The sequence below is a fragment of the Diabrotica undecimpunctata genome, chromosome 8 (genome assembly GCF_040954645.1).
Source record: "Diabrotica undecimpunctata isolate CICGRU chromosome 8, icDiaUnde3, whole genome shotgun sequence".
Taxonomy (NCBI): domain Eukaryota; kingdom Metazoa; phylum Arthropoda; class Insecta; order Coleoptera; family Chrysomelidae; genus Diabrotica; species Diabrotica undecimpunctata.
Genome location: NC_092810.1, coordinates 125,454,953 through 125,482,111, shown reverse-complemented (window position 1 = coordinate 125,482,111; position 27,159 = coordinate 125,454,953). Strand labels below are relative to the sequence as shown.

Here is a 27,159-nt window from a genome sequence, read left to right as displayed (position 1 = left end):
AAGTGCGAATAAAATAGTGCGTAATATGTCTATAGTTGCCTTAAATAAATTAAACCTGGTTAATTTTTATATGCACGAGATGCGCGTAGGTACTTATTTTTTCAAGCAGAGTGGGCATTCTGAAAACAAAACAGTTAATATGGTACGGCCATGTACAGAGAATGCCAGATGATAGGATTCCAAAACAGATTTTGACGTGGACACCACAAGGGAGAAGGAAAAGAGGAAGGCCGAGAAAAAGCTGGAGAGAGGGAATTGAAAAAGAACTAGAGGAAAGAGAAATCCCTCCAGGCCTATAGCTGAATAGAGAAGAATGGCAGTTAGGAGTCGGAAGGCGTCGGAGAACGCTGTAAACCGATAGTAGTAGTAGTGGGCATTCTGATTGTTTATTTTTATGTGCCATTAGTACCTATAGCCAAACTTTTCAAATTAATGAATAATGGCCAATACAGTTTTTTATTGTACCTATTGGTACAATTATTGGCCTATTGGTATTGGCCTATTTTCAAAAGTCATAATAAATAAATTAATAATGTCTTGTACTGAATTGCCCCAAAGTACCATTTTATTATTTGTACCCGTTCTTTTGTTGTATAAACAGTCGGCATATCAAATTTTTATCTTCACACTTACGCGGTTACCTCCAAAAAGAAAGACATAGCATCACAAACCATACATACAGAGTATGTATGGTTTGTGCATAGCATAGCGTTCGGCCTGTCTCTTACCATTAAAGAGAACGGACGAATGGCGATGTTGCCAAAATTATCTTGTTTTATTGGAAATTAGGTTACAATTTCGTCAAATAAAAATGTGAATCTGTAAATGTCTCATAGATTTGTGACAAGCTATGTGCCACATGACACTGCTTATGACAAATCACCATCGAGCAAAAAGACAAAAGAGGGAATCTAATCGTTATGAAAAGGCGACCAAAAAAGTGGCCTCTGATGGCGGACATATCCGGAAATGTGAATGCGCCAAATTTAAATTTTCCGACACTTATTAACAGTAGCTATAAAATAGTTTTCAGAATGTGTCTTAGACGAGAAACTTTTAATTAAATATTAACGATAACAGTCTAAAATGTGAAACAATTATTAAAAAACTTCAATATAAATAAGATTTCATGTGACAGTCGGGACAAATAATAACATAACCCAACTAAAGTTGATTTCTTAAACAAGGAAAGACTCTCTTTCCTTGTTTAATTTGGCCTCTCAAGATGGCACTTCCTGTCTAACAATATTTTTGCCCCCACTACCTTTACATTCCCTCTTTTGTCTTTTTGCTCGATGCAAATCACACAGTGTAAACATGTAAATTTCACTCCATGACCAAATCATATGACAAATCACATGATAAATCATGTAGTGTAAAGTCGACTTTAGATTCGATTAGACTCGATGCACATCACATACACCTCATTGTTGAATGAATCCCTCTGTACGAAAAACATGGCGGCTGATGAAAAGTCCTATTCTATGTCAGTTGTATTGGAATGATAATCTATGTTCTGTGTTTACTGTTTACTATGTGACCTCTGTCTCTGTCCTATGTCAATATTGTCAATTGTGTGGTTAAAAGTTAAAATAGAAAAGTAATAATAAATATATCAGCAAATTATTTTCAAACAATTAGAAATACCTCAAAAGTATAATGGCACAGGTGAGGCTTCAGGTAAGCAGGCTATTGTTAACATTCAACCGTGTCAATTATCACTATTTGCTTTTTTTCAAATTTAAATTACAAATAATTTCTAGAAAAAGGAGTAAAACCTGAGAAATGCTAGAGAAAATTTGTGGAAGAGAGTCTAAAAGAAGAAACATTTAGATCCTATTTTTCAATTCTATACTTTCTACTCCTTTAAAGCAGGGCTTTCTAGGCATTACTTCTTTTTCAATTTTGGATTGGAATAGTTTCAATACATAACCTGTACTTCATGAACAATTTTGTCACTTCTGTATTTTAAAATATAAATTTCTGTGCTTTTTACTTAACTTTTTATTACTTTTTTGTAAGTTTATTAGTCTTTGTTATTTGTTATTCCAATGAGTGGTAACTCTTGTTTAATTTTCATCCATTTGTGTATAATGCATACTGTTAAATTCTGCTTAATGTACTGTTTTGGTATTTTTCAATTGTCTGTACACACAGAACAGTTATCGTTATTCTGTTCATTACTTGTTAGTCATACTATATCGGTACTTACAATACATCCCCTTAAAGTGCATAGTTCACTCTTTTCACATCCTAGAGAAAGGACATGTGTATATACTTGTATACTGTGTATAATGGAAATATACTTGTATATTTCCATTCTGGGGATTTCCACTGGGGGAAATCCCCAGTTCAGCCTTAGACTGAACCTATCAGAGAAAGAGGTCCTGGAGCTGAATACAGAATACCCGTAGGAAGACTCTTCACAAAGAGGCAGGTGTTTAGAAGAGTTGTCCACTCATAGAAACCAATGAAGGCATTTAGTTATGACCCTATGCTACATCAAGGACCAAATAAATTTGCATTCCACGACATGTCTATTCATCTAAGCAGAAATCCTTAACGAATTTGTTTCTCGTACTCAGATCGTACTCGGATCTACTCTGTATGAGTACGAGAAACAAATTCGTTAAGGATTTCTGCTTAGATGAATAGACATGTCGTGGAATGCAAATTTTAGATTCCCCATGTCTCTATTAACATCTTTATCATCGTCTGGCCATGCCTTGCAATTTTTAGAAGGCTCCAGATTAAAGCAGAAATCTGAATTTGTTTCGAAACTATCTTACCGATTTTTCTATCAGATGTCGCTATTGCGTCCATAACGAAGCCATGTTATTGTTGCTTCCTTATAAGACAGAGAAGATTATTTTTCACGTTAAGAACGGCTATGAATAACTATTCTGATGAGACTTAGTAAGTCGAAATACGTATCAATAGATACATAGACGCTTTGAACGTAACATCAAATCTTTTCTGTCTTTTTCATTTTATTCTCAAACAAATTAAAATAATAAGTAATATCAACATCAGCTCTAGGTATAAAATGCACAATGGAAACATAAAGGGTAAAGTTTTTTAAATCTATCTTAAGTATTACACAATCACTATCACAGGTAACATTAACAAGTTCATAAGTTAGTTCATTTTTGATTACTAAAAGTACTCCTCCACCTCGCAGCCTATGGTCTGACCTATCTTTCCTAAACACTGTGTACCTATTGTCGAAAAGTTCAGAATCAAAAATACCTTCATTCAGCCATGTCTCAGTATGGGCAATTATATTATAGTTTTCAGTTAGAGCTTCAGCATATATTGCATTGGTTTTGGTTCTTAAACCACATACGTTTTGATAGTATATTGATATCAGTTTCTTTGGTATATTAATGTTTATATTACTGCTATTTGCTTAATGATGTTTAATTCTATCTCAAAGTTGTTTCTTGGCATCGGAATTTCTATTAATTTATGCAAGATGATAATTTTTAAATCTAGAAAATTTATGGATTGATTCTGTTCTGTTTCTATTGTAAATTCAATATGACTATGGAGTGAATTAATATAAGATAAGAATTGGTCAAGTTGCCTGTTACTTCCTGTAAAACAAACCAGTACATCGTCTACTTATCTCCACCAATATAAAAACTGTTTGAATACAGGATATTTTAAAATCTTTGTTTCTAGATGATCCATAAAAATATCCTATAGCAATGGACTTAGAGAATCATTCATTATAAGTATTGCACTGTTTAAAAATTCCCAACTAAAAGGCTTTTAGTAAAAATCCTTTTAGACTAACAGTTCTTTCCTCCTCAACTTATTCAGTTGAAGACTATAAAGTGTAAATGCATACCAAAAATAGATCACTTAAGAAAGGCACTCTGCCGAAACATCTGTAGTGCAATATTATACATATTATAATAAATTTTGTGGATTTTTAAAAACAAAAGATTTTAGTGTTTTATTGTTAGATAAAATGAATTTCCATTAAGTAACAGTCAAATTCATCAGTTATTTTTTTATTATTTTTTTATATAAATAAATAATAATTATTAATTACAGAATGCTGTGGAGCCAATGCAAGTTGATGCACCACCTGAAGATAATGATAACAATGAAGAAGATATCTATGTAGTTGAAAACCCAACTCTAGATTTAGAAGTGTATGCAAATAGTTATGTTGGATTAGCAAAGTTATACAGGCTAATTTACATAATAGATCACTGTCCGTCTCTTAAACTAGAAGCTTTAAAAACAGCTATATCATATGCCATGACAACATATAATGTAAATTTGTATCAAGTTTTACATCAAAAATTAGCTGAAGTTACAACAGCTATGAATGTGCCTGACGTAGCTGCCCAATCCACTTCTCAAGATATACCAACAATTGATAATATGTGGATGGAAACAAGATCAAAAAGAGCAGCCCTAAAGCTAGAAAAACTTGATAATGATCTAAAGAACTACAAATCAAATTCAATCAAAGAAAGTATTAGGAGAGGACATGATGACTTGGGTGATCACTACTTGGACTGTGGGGACCTTTCTAATGCATTAAAATGTTACTCAAGAGCTAGAGACTATTGCACAAGTGGAAAACATGTAGTAAATATGTGCTTAAATGTTATAAAAGTGTCAGTTTATTTGCAGAACTGGTCACATGTATTAAGCTATGTTTCAAAAGCTGAAAGTACTCCAGATGTTTCGGAAACACAAACAAAAGACTCTAATCAAGCCATAGTCACTAAATTAAAGTGTGCAGCTGGTCTTGCAGAACTGGCAACAAAAAAGTATAAATCAGCGGCGAAACATTTCTTGCAAGCGAATTTGGACCATTGTGATTTTCCAGAATTGCTTTCACCAAATAATGTTGCCATGTATGGAGGTCTTTGTGCTCTTGCTACATTTGATAGACATGAGTTGCAGAAGAATGTAATTGGTAGTGGATCGTTTAAGTTATTTTTGGAATTAGAACCACAATTGCGTGACATAATTTTCAAATTCTATGAATCAAAATATGCTTCTTGCTTAAAACTATTAGATGAGGTCAAGGATAATTTGCTTCTTGACATGTACATTGCTCCTCATGTTAATACATTGTACACTCAGATTAGAAATAGAGCATTAATTCAATACTTTAGCCCCTACTTGTCTGCTGATATGCACAAAATGGCTGTAGCTTTTAATAGAACTGTACCTGCATTAGAAGATGAGCTGATGCAGCTAATTCTAGATGGACAGATCCAAGCTAGAATAGATTCTCACAATAAAATTCTATTTGCAAAAGATGTTGATCAACGCAGTACAACTTTCGAAAAGGGTTTATTGATGGGAAAAGAATATCAGAGAAGAACTAGAATGCTGATATTAAGAGCAGCAATTTTAAAGAATAAAATTCATGTGAAGGTAAGTTAAAAATTTTGGCATTGGCTGTTCAAGTCAGTAATGCATTTGACGGTCAGCTTTAAGAACAAATACAATATTTTTATTATTCATTTAGTTTCTTTACGTTTGTTTATTATTTCAAACTATTTTATAATATATTAAGAACATTATGTTGAAAAAAAATTTCAAATTTTTAAAATGAATGAAGAGAAAAATGTAATATGGAATGGATGATTCAGCGTAAATGCGTTTAGTTTTTGTTTCTGCTGTCTATCATTGTTATTATTATCCCTCCTATCCATGGTCCGTTGTGTATGTTAATAAAGTGGCTATCAAAGCTCCTTATCTTGAAAAGTAACTCTGCCTAAATACTTATTTTTTAATTCAAGTTAAACTGATTATGGCCCTGCATGAAGAGTATGTCTACTGGTCAATTTAATGTAATTCGTAATCAGCGTTTTTTACAAATTACTACATTTATTACTGTAGCAAACAGTACTCTCATTTTATAGTTACTGAATGGATCAAGTAATCCAACGTCATTAAAAAAGTAATACAGAGGGAGAGAATTTTATCAGTGATAAAAACAAGAAAAGGGAATTATCTAAGATATTATATGAGATATTAATTAAAAAGGATAAAATAGAAGGAAGATCCAGCATTGACAAAAAAGCTGTACTGCTTGGGACATATCTACAATGGATTGAGCTAGGCTTTGAAGAATTTCAACAAGCAGAAGAATATCCAAGCACAAGAGGGGTAGCAACTTAAATATAAGTTAAATGTTTGATGTATCAGAGGGAGATAGCCACTTGGAATTGTCTTTGCTTTCGGATGTGGATAATCGGAGCTCGATTCTTCCACTGATTTTTTTTATTTTAACCCATATGTTTATTGGATATTATTAAATCTGTAAGTAAATCTTGCAGATAATAAATGTGTCTATCTTTAAAAATGTAAAAGACAATGTTATTTTTTAAATAAGATTGCCTTTACGTTACGTCAAGAATAGTATCAAGTAATAATTATTAAATATTCATACTATTTACCAAGTAATATTAGTATATGTTTATTATAATTATATTCTTGCAAATATTATTGATAGTTATTATAAATAAAATGGAACTTAGAATCCTTGGGGTACACCGTTTTTCTCACCGTAGATCGCTGAAGCTTTTCCGTTAACTAATACTCGACCGGAGCGAAACTGTTAGATAAAATTTAATCTATTAACTGTAATATTGTATTCTTTTAATTTTGTCAATACAGTAGAACGTAGTAGAGGGTCGAAGGCGCTCTAGATATCAAATGATGTTACTATCAAATCTTGCTTGTTTTAAAAGACGGTTGTGATCTCTGTTGGTAACATTACTAAGTCGTCAGCCGTGCTTCGGTGTTGAGATTGAGCTGAATCTAAAATTTTGCGTTTTTCTAGATACCACATTAGTCTTTTGTTTATCAGTTTTTCTAACAGTTTACTCTAGGTGTCTTTAAGTGAAATAGGACAGTCAAAATTTGGATTTGTCGAGGACTTGTCCTGTTTCTTGATTGGTATAACGATATATTACTTCCATAATATTGGAAACTTCTTATTGGTCGATATTATGTAGTGCAATATAAGAAGATTTTAACAGCATTTACAGGAAGATTTTTGAAGAATATGTTGTCGGGAGCTGCAGCTGAATCCTTGCAATTGGAAGAACATTTAAGAGTGTCTGAAGTGTAAAAGTAGCCAGTAGTCAAATTTGAGAGATTTTACAGGGGGTTTTTATTTGAGTACATTTTTGTTTTTAAACCGAAATTTTCGGCAATTACATTAACAATTTTTGATCATCGGTTACTAAACTACTTGTATGTAAAATAGCTGGAATTTTTGTGTGAATATTTTTCCCCGCATTTGATTAATTTTACTTCAGACTTGAGAAGGGGGGGTATTATAAGTTATAGTGGAAATGTAGTTCTTCCATGAGTGTTTCTTACTTTATTTTAAGATATAGCTCTTTTTTAAAGCTGATGAGCTTTTCTTCACTTCTGTTTCGGCCGTACTTATAAAGAGTGTTTTTTTTTTATTTTTTCACAGTAGTTATACAACGTTCATTTCACCAAGGTGTTAATTTTCTTGTAAAAGGTAATATACTTTTTTCCTATGTAAATGTCAGCAGTGGAGATGATGCATTTGTTAAAATTATCTACTAGTACTATTATTAACTAGTTAAGGAAATTTGGTTCATTTGGCGGTCTATTTCAGTTCTAAAACTTGCCCAGTCAACATTAGAGATCTTCTATTTTATTGCTGTTCAAATCAAATCCGTTCAACTAGCATCAGTTCTAAAACCACTTATCCGGTTCCAAATCAAAAAGTCCTGGCAAAACCAATGGAAGAGTTCAAATTTGAAACTACACAAAATACAACCTACCATATCTTACCAAATCTCTCAGCTACAGCTATCTAACTTAAGTAGAAGAAACAAATTAATCTTTTCCAGACTGAGAATTGGTCACACACGGCTGACACGTGGATACCTCATGGCTTCGGAGAAATCATCTGTCTGTGAAAAAACTATTTTCTGATTTTTTTTTATTTGTGTATTAAAAGAAATAAAAGTAAAATTTAACTGTAAACATATTTGTCACATAAAAGGATTTGAATTATTAATGTCTAATTATAATAAACCGGCGCTACATTATACTAATATTAATTGGTAATTAGTATGAATATTTAACAATTACTTTATACTATTCTTGAGTTAACTTATTTAAAAAATAACATTGCCTTTTAACTTTGTAATGATGTCCGAAAGCAAAGACAACTCGACGTGGCTATTTTCCTCTGTTACGTCAAAAATTTCAGTTGCCTATAACATTGCCTTTTACACACTTTATTATCTGCAAGATCTACTTACAGGTTTAATAATATCCAATAAACATAATATGGATTAAAATAACAACAAATCAGTTAGAGAATCGAGTTCCGATTATCCACATCCTGATACAACATTTAACTTATATTTAAGTTGCTACCCCTCTTGTGTTTGGAAATTGTAGTGGGAACGCCACGTGCTCGATAATCGGCCCATTAGAAAGAGAACTACTTTGCGTAATTTTTCTCTGTCGCACTGGGGGAACGGGTCTATATTACAGCGCTCAGTTTACTTATTATATGTCTATGGTTACGATCGTTTCTATATCGCATTAACAAACCTACCACAAATATGTAATTTTTATTGTTATTGATGCTTTTATTTGTATTTCAGAGCCCTCAGAGGGATTCAAGTCAAGCAGGAGAAATAACTGTGGTACCATTTTGAAAATCAACTATTTTCTTTTATTGTGTATTCATAGCAGTTCACGTTTCATTATATTCAGTTTAATGGCGAATTCTTTTGTTTTGTAATACTTACATATAACAAAAAATTGTCTGAGCTTGTAGAATATTTAAATTTTTTTCATATAAAAGACTTTATTTTGTGCGTTAAGTTTTATTTCGGATTAATATATACCCTACATAATAAATTATTTATATAATCTATCCACATGTGGATAGATTATATATAAATTATTTATATAATCTATCCACATGTGAATCAGAAGAGCCCAAAATCTCGTAAATTATCTTCGACTATATTCGAAAAGTACTTCAAAAGAAACATTATCATCAACAACTTTATAGCAGTTTATGATAATAGGATAAAAATATGCTCAGATATAATTCAAATTGTATGATGTCCTGGAGACAGGATAAAAACCTTTTAAGACGACATTGGTAAGGAAAAGGAATATGGATACATATCTAAAAAAATTCTCAAGTGTTTGGCAACGTCACAATAATTTTTGTGGCGCCTTCTAACTAACTCGCCTTCTATCAAACTTGGAAGGTTTATTCTTTGTTGAAACATTTGAACTCTTCTTTTGATTATCAGTGATATTCATTTTTAAAAGTGATAAGGTTTATTCTTTGTTGAAACATTTGAACTCTTCTTTTGATTATCAGTGATATTCATTTTTAAAAGTGATAAGTAATTATCTGAATAAATATTGGCATTCCTCAAAATATTGAGAATTTCTTAGATAGCCACGTGATTAAGTTAGTATTCACGAAGCATTGGGTTAAGATATTTCCAGGTTTTGGCTTTTCGAGGTAGATGTTTGAAGAATGTGAATTTTAAAACCAAATCAGTTCTTCGGTACGGGATAATCGACAATAGGATCATATTTTCTTTCTCGGCCAAATTGTGCATTAATTTCACCAATTCAAATAATAGAATGCTTTTTGGAACTTGTTCTATTATTTCTACTTTTTCCCATAATTTGTCTAAAGATTCTGGCTCTTTCTTGTTTGATTCAATGCCCAAATGTGATTCAAAATAACATTTGTCTTTAAACCTGGTGGGTGTCCTGTACAAACAGCCGTTATCATTATCATTTTTTCGAAGTAGAATTATTATTGAATTTTTTTGTTCTCTTGCTTTTCCAATCTGGCGTTGAAGTCTCCTACCTGAGTATATAAGGCGTATTTACTAAATAAAATAACTAAAATACACTTTAAGTTTTATTTATCAACATAAATTAGTTTTAAAATGTTTTATGTTTATAAATAAATGTAACCCATCATAGGTATATCAAAATTTCACATATCACAGCTTAATAAACCTTACTATCTATTCAAACTTTAAGAACCAGAGTAACAAATTACCAGAATAACATATTTAGAAATATACATATAATATACTTATTGAAAGCTTATAGTGCTTGTGCTACAGACATTACGTCTGAGAAAGCCGATTTTCATTTTTTTAATTAAATAGTACAAAACAACATATTTATTATGTGCCTAAGTCAATGTATATGATATATATGAATTTTACTGAAATCCGTTTCACGGTATCGATCAGTTTAAAAAATATATAATCAAAAATAAAAAGTATGTAAGTATGTATGAACATAAATAAAATTCATAGACGTCTTTTAACTTATTGCTTTCTAGACGATGACGTAGAAGTTTTTAATTCCTGTTATCTTGATAAATGGTACCCATAATAACAATATTTACCTTTACTACTATTGCAGTACTCTAAAACATCAAAATATATTTTGGTATTCTTTAAATTACTCCATTTACAGCAGTTGGTATTAATAATAATGCAAGTAAAAAATTTAATAATAAAAATAGCCACTACATAACTAGTAAAGAATGAAGAACGTCGCTGGTCAAATATTAAATGAGAACAGTGCTGATTGTAGTGCCAAGATGACAGTCTAAGTATATTTAATTGATTATTTTATATATTTCTTCTGTTGGATAATCTGACAAACAGTTTTAATTAACTATATTCTTCTACTTCTTCTCCTGGCGCTAAAATCCTTTGTGAGTTTTGTATTGCTAACAATGTTCTTCCATTGTACCCTGTCGGTTACTTTCCATCTCTACTGCCTAATGTTTATGATTTTAAGGTCCTTCTCTACATCGTCCATTGATCTTTTAAGGGATTTTCTCTTGTTCTATTTCCCTGGGGCTTGCATTTCTAGATTACTTTTACCAGTCTAGTCTTTGTGACTTTATAAATCTTATAATGTCTGAGCTCTGCATTAATTCGTAAAGCTCGTGGTTAATTTTAATTCTCTTGTATATAGTTAGTTCTTAGTTTCTCATATTCTTAATTAATTTTTATCGGCGCTTGAGAAAGTCCATGTTTCGCATCCATACGTGGCTACCGATCTAATAACTGTTTTGTAGATTCTTAGCTTACACTCACAGATTTAGCAATTTAATTTTCATTAAGTCTTAGTATGTATAAAAGCACTTATTACCACTAAGAATATTTGCTTGTATTTGGAGGCATATTACTATGTATGGTTCTTTCCGATTTTGTGCAGCAATGTTGGTTCTTCAGCTAACTATTCTGTTGTGTGGTACATTATTTCTTCTCATTTTCCCTCTCTTTTTCTGTACTCAAGAGCTTTTGAAAATGTTTCTTCCACCTTCTGAGGATTTCCTCTTTTTCAATGATGATTGACCTGTCTTTTTCCTTTAAATCTTACTGGTCTCTCTTCTATTATTATAGTATGTTATTTGTTGTACATATTTTTCTATTTAACATTTCCCTCTTTTTCCTTCTACATAATATGTGTGCATTACCTATTTTTCCCTGTATGCTCTCCGATTTACTCGATAATTTCTTTGTAAACATTTCTGTCTGGCTGTATTTTGCCATTTATTGCTTGTTGGCATTCTTGGACAAACCACTCTTCGTTTCTTTTTCTTGCTTTTCACCTAGCATTTCCTTTGTTGCATTCGTGATTATTGTTTTAATTAGATTCCATTGTTCTCCCATATTATTTTGTTCACTTCTTTCATTTAGTGTTAGTTTTGCTTAACTAGCCTCTAAAATATGTTTTCCAAATGCAACAACCATTCAAAAATGCCCCACAGAACATTCAAATAACATTTAAATGTACTTTTTTCACCACAGAAAAATAAGTACTGATAGTGTTAATATCAGTACTTATGATATGATATGAGCTCAGAACTATATTGGCACCAAACGGCAACAATTGAAATAGAGCACACAACATTCGAAGATATACGAATCCGACGAGGAGTGCGACAAGGGCGGCTTATCACCACTATTATTTAATGTGTATTCGGAATCTATATTCAGAAAAGCATTAGATAAGGTTCAAGGTGGAATCAAGATTAACGGAACCAGCATAGACAACATCAGGTACGCTAATGATACCATCCTAATAGCAAGTAACGCATAAGAACTACAAAATATAATAAATGCGGCAATTCGTCATAGCGAAATGTTCGGTTTACGTATAAATGTGTCCAAAATTAAAATTCTAGTACTTTCAAAGATACCAACAAACGTACATTTGTACGCCAAGGGACAAATAATAGAACAGGTAACTTCCATAAAATATTTGGGGTAAATATCATCAGCCAGTGTAACCCAAAAAAAGAAATCCTGTCAAGAATCCAACAAGCGAGGAAAACACTCATGAACATGAAAACATTTTTTACAAGATCAGACCTTAGTCTAGAGCTCAGAATTCGAATGATCAGATGTTACGTTTTCTCTGTTTTGCTGTATGGCTGTGAAAGTTGGACAATGGACTCTGAAACAGAAAAAAGAATAGATGCCTTTGAAATGTATGTATACAGACGGATGCTGAGAATTCCATGGATACAAAAAGTTACCAATGGTGAGGTACTTCGGCGCATGACTAAACAAAAAGAATTACTCATAATAAAAAAAAAGAAAAATACAATACTTGGGTCATGTGTTGAGAAGAGAAAGATATGAATTACTCCAAATCATATTGGAAAGTAAAGTGTGGGGCAAAAGATCAGTTGGAAGACGCCAAAACTCGTGGCTGAAAGACTTGAGGAGATGGTTTAACTTTGACTGCTCATCCACAGAAATCTTTCGTGCAGCAGTTTACAAAGATACAATTGCCATTTGGATCGCCAACCTTCGAAAGGAGACGGCGCAATAAGAAGATAGTTTATACTTTCAAGTTTACAAAAAATACTTGAGCATACTTAAAGACAAGTAGATTGTCAATATTCATAGTAACAGTAATACAGAACGGTGCCAGTGTGGAAGTTGCAACATTTGCCGATGACTACCATCAAGATCACAGATGTGCATCTCCATCCTACTGAATTACGAAATCAATTAGAAAATTAATTCCATAAATGAAAAGTGAAAGTAAAGACACCCAATTTTAGATCCATAACCACAAAAATTAACAGGATTCAACCTTTGTATATGCTGACGTAGATAATGTTATAAAAATATATTTATGGACTGCTTTATCATCCAAACGACGAAGCAACACAGCTAAATGTTCCTCCTGAATTATGCAAAACGACTGTGACCAAAAAAAATTAATTAATAGCGTAGACGCAAAATTTCGGGCCAATGCTTTTTAAATGCGTTCATTTTTTGCGAATCCTGAGATAACTAATACGCATTTTTGAAAACTTTAAACGTGGAATGAAAGATTACATTATTATCGAGGGCCGAAAGTCCCTGAAAACTTCTATAATGTTTATTTTACTAAGTTACAGGGATGAAAAAGAAAAGAACATAAGTGTGATTTTTGATTTAAAATATCTCATTCAAAAGAAACTTCTTGTTTATTCTAAGGGACTTTCGGCTCTCGGTAAAAATGTAATTTTTCATTCTGCGTTTAAATTTTTTAAAATTATTTATTAGTTTTCTCAGGATTCGAAAAAAATAAATACATTTAAAAAGCATTGGCACGAAATTTTGCGCCTACGCTCTTAAGATATAAGAGAAAAATGAACTCTACTAGATATTGTTAGTTTCAAATAAACTGTTTCCATGAACTGTTTTATTATTTATAAAATCGACTTTCGAAAGCCATAAACTACTTCCATTAAAAGTAACACCCTCAAATTTAATGGGACAAGGGAGTTTTCATTGCCCGTAAATAATTCTTTTGTCTTAAAATAAAATTTGGATAACTATAGAAGTACTTAAATAAATTTGTTTAAAATACGTAATTATTATCAAATTGATTTGACATCAGGTACGCTCCATAAATTATTATCACCGAAAGATAACCTGTCTGGTTTATTAAAATAACTGATTATCTACAGCAATCCTGTCTATACCATAAAAGAACACCTTTTCAAGTCAAGAAGTATTAAAAATGTAATTAATGTTAACCTGAAGATACTCAAAGATATGTCAGCTGTTCAGAAGACACGTCAAATATTTGGGGCACGTTATTTCCGTTGCATTCTGATGAAATCCTGAAAACAGCAGCCGTTAAATCATGGCCAATTCCAAAATGACAAATGTGAATTTTGAAGTTTTTTAGGAATTCCCACAGGATTTGTGAATGGATTTTCTGATATTGCCAAATCACTTTATCATCGAACCTAAACCAACCATAATTCAATCAAAGATCTAGTCAAAAAGCATTCGATTACCTGAAGAAGACTTTATGCGAGCTCCGGTTTTGGCTTATTCTAGAAAAGTTTTAAGTTTATAGTACAGGTTCAATTGAGGACCCTAGTAGTAAAGGGGTATAAGTGATAAAACGTAAATTTTGAGTAAACGCCGTTCAAACTTGAGCCTTCACTGTAATTGCCATGATTATTTAATGCTAGTTTTTCTTCTCCGGTTTAGTAATTGTAGGCCTTATTATTATTATTATTATTTTTAACAAAAACTCATAATTTGATCGACTTTACTCATTTTGGAGCTATTTTTAGGTTGCTAAGTAGCACTTGTACCCCTTTACTTTTAAGAAATGCAACATAAAAGTAAAAATGTAAATGGATCATAAAGTTGATCACAAATTTATTCTTCATCATAACACTAATACATAGTTGACCTATGATTCGTCAATATCAGTGTCGTAATGTTGATCCAAATCGTCATTTTTGACTTCTGCTTCTTCTGAGTTTGCTAGTTCTCTAGCTTGTTGACCATCATGTCGCAGATTTGTGAAGAACTCATGGTAAATTCTAGGTACGTAGTTGAGTAACTGTTGAAAATTTGAATATTTAGCCTGCTTAATGAGAGGCCTTATGTCAATCGGTACTGGCAAGACAGAATTTTTGCCAGCTTGAGTGGGTCTCATAGATGGCTCACTAAACTCTTCTATGTTACGTCCAGCTGTTTTCTTTTAAAACGGGGTGAAAGGTCTCATAGATGGCTCACTACTCTTCTATGCGACATCCAGCTGTTTTCTTGTAAAACGGGGTGAAAGGTTTGTCCTGCTGAAAATGTAACCATTGCATACTCTGTATTCCGTTTACGCTCTTCTTTAAGTATGGCGCAAGTGTTTGAAAGTCTAAAAAATCGTCATTTTTCATCTGTACTCTAAAGAACTTTCTACTTGTAGAAAGTGACCAGCTTCATCCAATGTTGAGGTACATACAGGTCCTTTTTGGTTCTTTTCTTTTTTAACTCTATCAAACCAAAGTTTTGGTTACACTCATTATAAGAATGACCACTTATAAAACAGCGATGATCTACTGTTTGAATATTACTGTTTCTTAAAATGTAGAGCCAAAATTTGACTGTCAGATGAGTCTTGTTTTGGTCTCCATAATTGTCACTAAATGCAAAACCGACGCAGCACCAAGTGGTGTCTCCTCTAGTCTTGATTAGTTCAGAGTTAAGGATTATTGAGCTAGGTCCTCTTGAATTAAAGAGGTAGGTCTCACCTTTTTAACTTTTTGTCAGGGTACTGAACAAGACGTCAGATATTTTAAACGTCTTAGTTGTACTCAATATGTTGGAAATGGCATTCAGAAAGTCGAAGTTGAAGCCAGTATCGGATGGGTAGCACTGGAATTCAGTGGGTCCTACTCCATTAGAGAAAGCTAGATTTTTAGTTTTTGGGCGGCGTATGCCGAGGGGGCGGTACCTAATAGGTTTTGGTTTACGCTATTATTTGCGTCAATGTTTAAGCTTGACACGTAGAGTCCACGATTGGCTTCTGAAACAGCCTTTCGTACTACATAAGCTAACACACCTACACGGGGAATTTCCTCATAGAGGATTTTAAATAATATGCGAAGTTGACACATTAGGAGTTGACATAGTTTTTTGCAAGTCGAAGATAATCCCAAATTTGCTAGCATCCTTTAGGTCATGACACTTATCTTTCGCTGTTCTTACGACTTCCGCCTTACGCAAGTGTAAGTCTTTTTCTCTCTGAGCTGAAGCTTTTTCTTCTACCAAACCGTGATTTATTTTTATCTGAAATTTGTCACAGGTGTCTGAACTTGGCCTTTTGACACTAAGATTGAAATTATTATTAAAATTATTCCTGCAAAAGCTTTCCTTTACAGGTTCTTCCTGTTTTTCCTCCTTACAGAAATCACAATGAAGTTTGTACATAATTTTCAAATTGAAACTCCTGAGGAAGATACCTCCTATTAGGAGTCTTATTTCTAGTGTATTGGCTTGTGTACCTAGGGAATTTATTAATATGCTCTTTTATGAGTTCAATTGCTGTTTCAGAAATTTTGTTCGGGGGTGATTTCTTTCGTCTTTTATCTATGCATTCCACGCCTGGGGGAAATTTTTTTTTAACTTACGTTCAGTTTTTATGTTACGTACATCCATGTCCTTTAAAGCTTTAAAAAAATGAACTCTTCTTAAAAACACTGTAGTTTACAATAACGTAAAACACTGCAGTCTACAATAAAGTATTACTATAACAACAAATTAATATTGCTTTAGAGGAGCTATAATATTACTACCCATCCAAAATGATAATAAACTCAACTAACAGTCACACAGTGGAACAGGGGTACAAGTGCACTTTTACCTCTTCTCTTCCAAGCCCTACTCGTAGTTGGCTTGGAGGTTAAATAACTTGCCGCTAGAATGCAGCACCTGTTAGGACTTATCGCTTAGATTTCTTTACCTCCAAATATAATGAAAAATTTCCAGTTCGGCGATGTTATCTCAATATTTACAAAAATGTCACTTATACCCCTTTACTTCTAGGGTCCTCAATTAATGTAGGAATTAGAGGGGTATTGAAGTTACTAGATGGGATTTAAACGTGTTTTTAAAGAACAATAAGTTATTACATTATTAAAAAATATATAGATAATTTACGTAAAATAAACTATATAATACAAATAATATTTACATAAAACAACAATATACAAAATAATAGTAATTTAAAAATAATTAACACTGATGATTTTAGATGGCTTTTATACTAATGAATAATAACATAAATTTATCTTTCTGTACAAATTTTTTAGTTTTACGCTTCCAAAATTCCAAAAAAACGTCTGTCAAAACCCAATCGATTAAAAATTTTTTCTGATGAAAAAAACGTTTTATCACATTATCAAATATTAAATGCCAACAATAAAATAAGTGCTGAACAAATTTTATATAAACTGCCAATGATGCTAGAAAAAATAATTTTGCCTTCTTGGCCTTATATAAATATTAATGTCATTAGGCCCCTCAACAATATTATTGTAACATACAGCGTGGTTAAACAAAATAAGACTCTTATGATCTTGGAAACTAGCTGTCTCTAGATGACCAATATTATGTCAATACAGAGTTGGGATAAAGTATGCAACCAACTAAATATCTTTGAAGTGAAAAAAAGACTCATGACACTTTGAATGCAAGTAGAATGATACACAACGCATCTGATGCCATATTTTTGGTCACTACTCTACTTCCGGTTTCACAAGAAATAACCAGAATTTATTTGAGGGGCCGAGAGGAAAAGTGGTACAAGTACCACCATCAGATATGTGCATGAGAGACTAGAAGATGTTGATATTTATTAAGATAAAAATGGTGCAAGTACAAAATACAGTCCAGTACAGTCATCTGTCTCTCACCAATTTCTGGTAATAGTTTTCTGTATAAGTGGTCCCACTTTTGTTCTAAACCTTATGTAATTGTTTGTGACAGTCACGTTTTAAAAGTGCACAGGGATATTACAATTTGTAAAATATCCTTAAAATAATGCAAGGTAAGTCTTCAATGCGTTTTATATGTCTACAATTGTTAGCTTATAGTGTTATTTTATTTATTTGTATCTTCAAAAAGTAGTAGTTGAAAGAAACTGATAGCATAACCTTAAAATGTGACTATTTTTTTTTCAGAAATTGACAGTTATTCGGAATATGACGATCCAAAAGGGGACAAAAACTATAGTCCAATAGAATATATTAAGTAGTAGCGATAGTAATCATGATCTAGAAAACATTGCAGATGTTAATTTAAACGTGTTATTAAAGAAAAAGGGCAAAAAACGTTTGAGATAGAGCAATTTTGATAAGAGGCAAGTAAGAAAACGAAAAAGGAATATAGGTAAAGAATACGTAGGCTATAAAAACAAGTTAGTAAAAAGCAAGAAGTTTGCAAAGTTATATACATAAATACACAGATTCCAGTGTAAGGAATGATGCTACAGGAGAGTGTTTAATACCGAATTTAATCTAAGTTTTCATCATCTCTTGTCCGATACTTGTAATAAGTACGATAAGTTCGAAACATCAATAAAATCGTGCACAAGTGAGTCAGATAAAAAGAAAATAATGTGCGAGAGAGAGCCTCTTAACCGAATCGGGAATAAAGCAAAAAAGAGGCAAAAATAGTGACCGAAACTTCAAGAAATGAAGAAGTGGTATCAGTTTGTTTCGATCTGCAAAAAACTTTACCTACACCAGCACTTACAACCAACAAAGTGTTTTATAAGCGAGTATTATGGGCATATAATTTTGGGATCCATAATTTGAGCAAGAAATGTGCTTCGATGTATAATTGGGATGAATCAGTTGCATTCCGAGGCTCTGTGGAAGTTTCTTCATGTCTTTGGAAATTTATCCCTGGTCTTACATACCAAGTTAATGAATAATATCGTGAAAAAAATCCCATATTACGTTCAACAGTTAGTAAAACATTGCAGCGTGTTAATGCAACTGGGATCGTCAAAAATTTGGCAAAAACTGGAAGACTGCGAACCGCAATGAACGAAGTTATTAGACAAAACATTGCAATTAATTTAGAGTAATTAGCGTAAACTTCAACAACGAATTTGGCACTAGACAATGGTATAAGTCAACGTTCTGTAAGAAAAATATTGAGAATTAAAAAGTATCATCCTGCAATAGTTTCAAGAATTGTCATACAATGATTTTGTCCGAGAGATTAGAGTTTTGAGAGCGACTGATGGACATTTGTAACGACGAAGAACATGTTGCAGCTAATGTGTGCATTTTGTAGTATTTTCTGATGAGGCAACTTTTTGTTTACATGAAACAGCTAACCGCCATAACTTTAGGTATTGGTCAAATGAGAATCCTCATTGAATTCATGAAACACATGCCCAGCATCCAAAAAGTTGAGTGTTTGCATGGGAATTGTCAAAAATAGGCTTATAGGCTCATTTTTCGTAGATGGAAACTTACTGGTAACAAGTATTTCGATTTACTGAATAACCAAATGATTCCTACACTTCAACAGAATTTCCAGTTACTACAAAATGGTTTCAACAAGATGGAGAGTCTTCCCATTATAATTGATGGGTTAGAGATTTTTTGAATGCGAATTTTTCAACTCGATGAATTGGAAGAAGAGTGGCGTGCTCGTTCTCCGAACCTTAACCAGTTAAATTTTTTCTATTGGGTTATCTAAACTCACATGTTTACATTAGGTAACCAACATGCTTGAGAACTCTTATAAAAATGACTCACAAATTTGTTAATAGGCTTGTGTCACGGAGTAGAGGAAGACCACCTACACGTTAGGCTGACGACATCAGGCGTATCACGAAAAATTGGAGGAGTTTAAGGGAGGCCTATGTCCAGCAGTGGACGTGATAAATAAAGGCTGGTTGATGATAATGATACTTTATCCCAACTATGTATGTTAACCAATCTTCATTAAGAGCTAAGTGAATTTCAACTTATACCAATAGGAAACGGCTAATGATTTTACATTCTTATTTGCAAACAAAGTAATAAAGGAGTGTACCAAAAACCTACAAAACGTCTAAATGATGTAAAATTCAAAGCAAATGAATTTAATTACAACTATCACCAAATTACTTACTACCTGGATATCTGATGTTATTTAATATGATGAAATAAAAATATTAATGCTACTTTTACTGTGAAATATCTTTCTGTTCTATAAAAACCAGTAGTACTAAAACTTATGCATCAACGCACTATAAGTCTTTAGTTTCCTCCATCATTAACAGTCATCAATTTATTTTATACCCTAATTTTGAAGTAGTTACTTAGCATTTTCTCTTTGTTGTCTCAACAATTCATCTATTTGACCCTTGTACATGTCTTTTACATCTTCCAAATCCAGTTTTAACTCTTCATTCTGTTCCACCTTTTCTCCGTATAGCTGGCACAACGTGTCGTACTGTTGTTCCAGTTCGGTAAATTTAGTTTTTAAACTTTCGTATTCCGTACACCTACTTTCTAAATCTTCCACTTTTGTAAGTAGTATAGATATTTCGTTATTGAGAAGAGACCGTTCTTGTTCTCTTCTATTTAGTTCCCATTGTAGCTGCTGTAGTTCTCCATCCCGTTGTTTTAAACTGGACTGCAGCATTTGCATTTCAAACATGTTTGTATATCTGGGAGTAGAAGTAACTTCAAATGGTTCGTCCTAAAAGATAAGTAAACAGTTAACAAAATTTTAATACAAGTATAACAAAGATATAACAAAGTATTGATAAATAAGGGGCGTTTTCCCAATACGGAAAAAATATGCAAAACCTCTTTGGTTAGATATGCAAAAACTTTGAAAAAAAAAATTTTATCCTGCAAACCAGAACTCCACAGCTTATCCAGACTATCAGCTCTTCGTCAGAGAAAAATTTACCTCTTAATTTTTTTTTTAATTGAGGAACAACATAATCGTCAGACGAAGGCAGATTTAATAAATTTGAGTAATAAAAATCTTAAATCACGAATATTTTGCATGGTAATATGCGATTTTTGTGTAGGTACACTGTCCTGCAAAAATAAAATACTCTTGGACAATGTTCGCGTCTTTTGTACATATTTTTTCTCGTAGAATGATCAGTAAGGTCAAATAGTAATTCTTAGTTATTGCTTTACTCTTACAAGTTCATCATGATTATCCTTTACAAATCCCAAAAAACTGAAGCAAGGACTTTGCAGCAGATTGTTTAATACATTTCTTAGGTCTTGGACAACCAGTGTTTTTCCATTGCTGGACACTGCTTTGTGTCTGAGTCCTAGAAATGTACCAAGTTTCATTCATAGTAACAATAAGGTTTAGGTATCTTTTTAACCTAGCACAAATCGAATGTGATGCTTCTGGTCAAAATTCAGACATTATTGCAGAAATTTATCTAATGTCCAATTCAACGTGAACTATATGGTGGACGTGTTCACATTAAATATTTAGCGCCATAGATACTGATCGTCAAGGGTATTAGGCATATCTTCGTAAATCTACCCTCATATTAACCCAAAGGTAGTTCATGATGGCTCGATAATACAATTTTTGAATTTTTACAATTTCGGTAGCATCCATTTTTCAAATTTTGTTACGCAACTCTGATTTGATTTTTTGACGTGAAACTTGACTAGATTGACACGTCTAATAATAAGTCATTCTTCGTTGCTATGGTAATGCAATATTTTAACATCTACGGACGAGATTCGTGCACAGTTGAAATGACATTACATTTCATCCCTACACCTTGTTCGTCTTTTAAGGATGTTAAATATTTCATGTCTTGGCTGCCGTTGACACGAACGCAAATTTTTAAATGCAAATTAGCATATTTTATTACCTTGTACAGATATCTTTACTTCGTTTATTGCTTCAGTGTTATTTTTCTAATAACTGAACTGATTTGATTTTTTATCTGATAAACATATTTAAAAAACTGTTTACTTACTTGTGACCAAAATGAACCGGTCATAGAATCTGCAATGGATCCTTTTCCTAAACTTAAAGTTGGGGAATTACTACCCGTTTGTGAGGATCTACCACGATTTTCTAGCATATGTTCCTATAAAAATAAAAAAGTTAATTTTAATGTTTTAGAGGAATGAAAATGTTTATTTGTGTAAAGTCTAAAACTAGAATATTTAGAGTTTTCTCTTAATCAGTAATACTATATTACTATCAATTTGAAACTCTATTTTTATGTTGGATTTTTGATCCAGTTTTACAAACTGGTGAGAAAAGATTCAGGTCCAGAGAAAGTGGAAAAAAAGTAGACCTATACTCTATTAAGAGTTATCGGTCATATGTATATAATGTATATATGTATACATATACATGTATATATATATATATATATATATACGGGGATATCAATGCTGGTATAAGTATAGGAGGCGTTGTTCTTTTGTTAAAAAGACACCATTAAAATCTCCGGTAAATGCCTAACTGATAGTAACGAATGGATCACAACTGATCTAAAAAGTCTGCCAACGAGCCTGCCTTCTACGTTCACGAAGACGTAAGTGGCGTAAGCCCCCGGGCAATATAGGACATATTATCAGAGTACGTTATATAGCAGAAGGAGGGAGGTGAAAGGCGGGTTTCAGCGCCTTAAAGCCGGAATGCACCAGCGAATCCTTACCAACTAGCACTGATGAAGAGTGGTAAGGTACGCCTCACAACCTTTTAACATGAAAGACACACTCAATTCATGGCCCTCATTCTCCGTAGACCCAAAATGGACCTGAACCTGAAACACTTGAAGAAGCAATCAGTAAGCATGAAAATGTAGCAGAATTCCGTCCGGAAGAAGTAGAATCGACAATAACAAAAATGAAAAGCGGTAAAGCAGCTGGAATAGATGGCATAACAGTGGAGCTGTTTAAATAAGCTGCCAAAAAACCTAGAAAATCTTAGCAGACATATTTACGAACTATCTAAGGTTAAGATGCATACCAGCATCTTATGTTACTTACCAGATGTTACTGCTTCGCTTGTAACCTGAAAATGACGGTGCGTTGTACTACGGAGGCAATATTTATATTTCCCACTCGCCTCCCCTCCACTGGTTTCGGCTTGAGGGGGCGTGTCGTCGTTTGTAGTAGCTTTTCTTTCTTCGTGTTTGGCGGGAAGGGTGTTTGTGGATTTTAATATTGGATAATATCCACAAACACCCTTCCCGCCAAACACGGAGAAAGAAAAGCTACTACAAACGACGACACGATTTTCAGGTTACAAGCGAAGCAGTAACATCTCCAGAAGAAGCCAACCCCTAGTGTTGGCGAAACGTCGAGAACTAATCTCATAAGACAACGGCCTAAGAGCCCGAACAAACAGTAAAAAGTTAAACTTAATTCTCATTCATAAGAAAGGTAGCAAAGAGGATATCAAAAACTACAGACCTAGAAGTCTACTATGTCTACTACACAATGCTGTACATTTTAGTTTTATAACAGATATTCAAAAAAGCAATATTAATAAATAAGATCTCTTACAAAAACAAACACTAGTAGCTAACATATACAGACAAATTAGCTTTCTTCGAAAGACCAACAACAGATTTTAACGATATTACAAGAAGGACGAGAAAAGCATTTTTTGCTCCACTCTGGCTCTTCTTTGTGTTTCTGAACTGAAAGGTTGTTCATCCAAAAGATTAGATGTGTATTAATGATTAGGAAACTCAGAAAATTATGTAATAACGACTATATGACTATTTACCTGATTTGTAGTTCCAATTTGTCTTTTTTCCAAGTCGTGGGCAGTTTTCTCTAAGCTTAATTGTTGCTGTAAGTTCGACACGTCCTTTTCCTTTTCATTTATTGTTTCTTGATACTCTTTTATAACACTATTTAAATGGTCGATCTTACTATTAAGTTCTTGTTCACTTATAAGTTTTTCAGTTTTCTGTTGCTGTAATTCCATTTCCAATAACTCCAGTTTATGTCTTGAACTACTTATTTGACTTTCCATCTCGGAAAATTTGGATCTAAGTTGAATGCACTCGTCCTTGATAACTCTTTCTGAACTTGATGATGTTTGTAATTTTGTTTGCAATTCAGCTGAAATAGACAAATATATGTAACGTTCGAAATATTTATTTGAGTAATTAATATAGAATTAATATAGATCGGATAGCCAAGCGGGCTGGGCGGCTGGCTTCTCCTTCGCTTCACTGCGAGAGATGTCAGTTCAATCCCCAGCTCGGTGTACAGAAAACAAAAAGGCTAACGCAGCAGTTTAAAATTCTAAATGAATCTGCGGCTTAGTCTAGAATATGCTGGTATCTGATCGGCCTATGGTGGAGCAGTACGGCAAGAGATAAGGGCTTGCGGCTTGGTGATACTCCTCCATAGATCCCTACCGGAAGGGCGTGTACCGCCTAAATACCGGGTATATATATATATATATATATATATATATATATATATATATATATATATATATATATATATATATATTATATATATATATATATATATATATATATATATATATATATATATATATATATATATATATATATAGAATGTTATCTAATGATGGAAACCCAAAGACTGACTGGTTTAACTAGAACGTTTTATTTAACAAAAAAATCACCCGATTTAACTCACTGGACATTGTTTTATAAGCTATCTTAAAAGCTATAGTCAAACGCCAATAAATAAAGAATGGTGACTGAATTACTTTAATATTAGAATTAAATATTGGAAATAAGTTACTAAAAAATATATTGCATAATTGTTCTTGCAGATAAGACATTACAATGATTTTCATAACAATAATTTTACACGCCACTATTGAACTGCACTCGTCTTTCGTCGCATTAAAACCCCTTCGCATTGTATGCTTTTGAAATAAGAATCTGACAACCCTATTGAGTTTCGAAAATATTTGAAAATAATCACAGGATATAACTTACTTATCTTAAGCGTTAATTCCTCTTCTACCTTTTCAAATGCCGCCAATTTCATTGAATGTGTTGCCTGTAAAGACTCTAATTGCCTGATTAAAGGTTTGCTGACCTCTGATACTGATTGTGATAATTCTTCATTTCTCGTTTCCGCTTCTTCTAATTTTCTCATTAGTTTATTTATGTCTTCCCGAGATTTCTCTTCATTTTTAATGTTATTTGCCTCATACTGCCTCAAAGTCTGTCTCATATCTTCTAATTGTTCCACGAGCTGTAACCAAGAAGTATCAAGACATCAATTATATAAGAAAATGAAATAAAAATTGTGTAAAATATGGTTTGTGAAAAAGTGGTTTGTCAGAATAAGATGGGCTGGATAAAATCGTGCAGCTATCCGGCTGGAAGGACCGTAGAAAATAGTTGGGGTAAATAATAAGATCGGCTTGGTGAAACCTTGCCCCTGTTTGGCTCGAAATATCCTAAAGATGTAAAACTTGATATCTTATATCTATCAATATTACAAGAATAGAAATGGCTGTCTTAAAAGTATATAGTTTATTGAAAAGACTTTTTCTTGTTCTTAATTATTTCTAAGAAATATTTTATGTCATTAAAACGGAGTTTTGATAGTAAATTGAGATAAAAAAAAAGTTTAAGGTACGCGCGCACTTGACCGAGACGTCCGGCAACGGAAAGCATAGCTATAGCTCGGAACTAAACGCAATAACGCGCATTTGCCGGTAAAATCACTTCAGCTCAGTCAGTGGATTTACATATGTCATGGAAGATGGATCCAACATTTATTATTGTTAGTTTTATAACAACAAAATAAACTTCCTAAAAGGAAAGCGTAATAAATTGGTGCGTGAAATTTGTAAAAAGAGAAACACGGAAAGTGAATTTGCTACTTTATTTCGAAAATAGTTCATTCCATCATGGTGCGTTCCATTGCTTCTGGATCGGTTAAGTACGCGTATAACTTTAGAGAACATTTAGTGATAAAATAGCATAAAGTGATGCAAATGAAACTTTTTGCTCCACAAAAGCTGTGCACTGTAAATAAGTTAGTAGTAAGTCAATCTATATACAGTCTGACCAAATTCACTTTGTATTTGAGATTTGGATGCGTACTGGTGTTGACGTTCGGTAAACCGGAATTTTCTGAATTTTATTTTGGTAACGTCTCGCCAAGTAAAATACCTGCATGGAGTGTACATTCGTTTCCTGTCTCGCTTACGAGTTCCACGTTCTACGTTCTATTTGTGCGCATCTCAAATACAAAGTGAATTTGGTCAGATTGTACGGAGTTTGATCCTAATCTTATACAATAACTGCAAAATATAATATTGAACGAATAGTTAATTATAGATAATACTTACTTCAGAATTTTGTAACTCTGTAACCTTTTTTTGATTTTCTAAAGAATCCAGCATCTGTTCTCTCAACTGTAACTCACTACTTGTTCTGGTTTTATCTTGAAGTTCCTTTTTAGCCGCATCTAAAGATTTCTTGGCTGTATCATATTTTTGCGTTAGATCGTCGAGTTGCCCTTTGTATTTGTTAACTTCATTTTCTAATTTTCTATTTTTCGACGTCAACTGGTTAATAGCTTCTATTTGAGTTCTTTCAACTTCGTCTTTAGCTGTTAAAGATTTTTTAAGGCGATCTGATTCGGTCGTTAAACTTTCCACACTTTCCCTAAAAACAATTTAATAATTTTAAGATTTGGATTGAATATAACGATAAAATATACACATGTCAATAATATCTAGGAATAATTCGGAAAAGTTTAAATAACAAACTAGAAAAGCTCATGCATACCACGTAATTTCAAAATTTCAGGACGCTTTCACTTCAGGACGATAATTTAAATAATTACGTTCTAACAATATTCATATACCTTTTTCCTTTCTAAAACTCCACGGGTTTTTCATACGTATATGAACTTGAACTTACACAGATACACATAGGCAACCATCAACAATCTTTTGAATTCAATTAAAATCCCTAGATTTTCGGTCATGTCTACAAAACTCATACTATCCACAGTATATTCTCCAAATTCAACCTATCATTATTGATTTATTATTAAGTCCTCATTTTAATCCATCCATCCAATGGCGCTACAGCCCAAATCGGGCCTTGGCCTCCTTCAACAGGCTTCTCCAACCATCTCTATTTACCGCTGTTCTTTTCCATGAACGCGTTCCCAGGCAGTTCCTGGCATCCTCATCGACTTCATCTTCCCATCTCTTTTTAGGTCTTCCAACAGGTCTTTTTCCCTGCATTCTTGCATTTAATAATTTTCTGGGGATTCTATTCTCATGCATGCGGACCACGTGCCCTGCCCATCGTAATCTCTGCAGTTTAGTA

At 32.9% G+C, this 27,159-nt stretch overlaps 2 protein-coding genes across 4 annotated transcripts in view; one reads left to right on the top strand and one right to left on the bottom strand.

Moving 5' to 3' along the window:
* Positions 1–1,499: 1,499 nt before the first annotated feature.
* On the top strand, positions 1,500–8,858 carry CSN1b (COP9 signalosome subunit 1b). Of its 2 annotated transcripts, none has more exons than XM_072540929.1 (3): positions 1,500–1,668; positions 4,063–5,409; positions 8,643–8,858. In XM_072540929.1, the coding sequence occupies exons 1-3, from the start codon at positions 1,660–1,662 to the stop codon at positions 8,694–8,696; spliced, it is 1,410 nt and encodes a 469-aa protein (XP_072397030.1). In that variant the 5' UTR covers positions 1,500–1,659; the 3' UTR covers positions 8,697–8,858. The 2 variants fall into 2 exon arrangements, with proteins under 2 accessions (XP_072397030.1, XP_072397029.1); XM_072540928.1 differs by having other exon boundaries at positions 1,506–1,680.
* Positions 8,859–12,983: 4,125 nt separating this feature from the next.
* Positions 12,984–27,159, bottom strand: part of Tmf (TATA element modulatory factor) — a 39,322-nt gene continuing 25,146 nt past the window's right edge. For both annotated transcript variants that reach the window (XM_072540925.1, XM_072540926.1), the window contains exons 7-11: positions 26,166–26,484; positions 24,796–25,057; positions 23,595–23,935; positions 21,823–21,936; positions 12,984–20,555 (exon numbers count right to left, since the gene is read on the bottom strand). In XM_072540925.1, the coding sequence (XP_072397026.1) occupies positions 20,169–20,555; positions 21,823–21,936; positions 23,595–23,935; positions 24,796–25,057; positions 26,166–26,484 (1,423 nt within the window). In that variant the 3' untranslated portion in view covers positions 12,984–20,168. The remainder of the gene's footprint in view (positions 20,556–21,822; positions 21,937–23,594; positions 23,936–24,795; positions 25,058–26,165; positions 26,485–27,159) is intronic.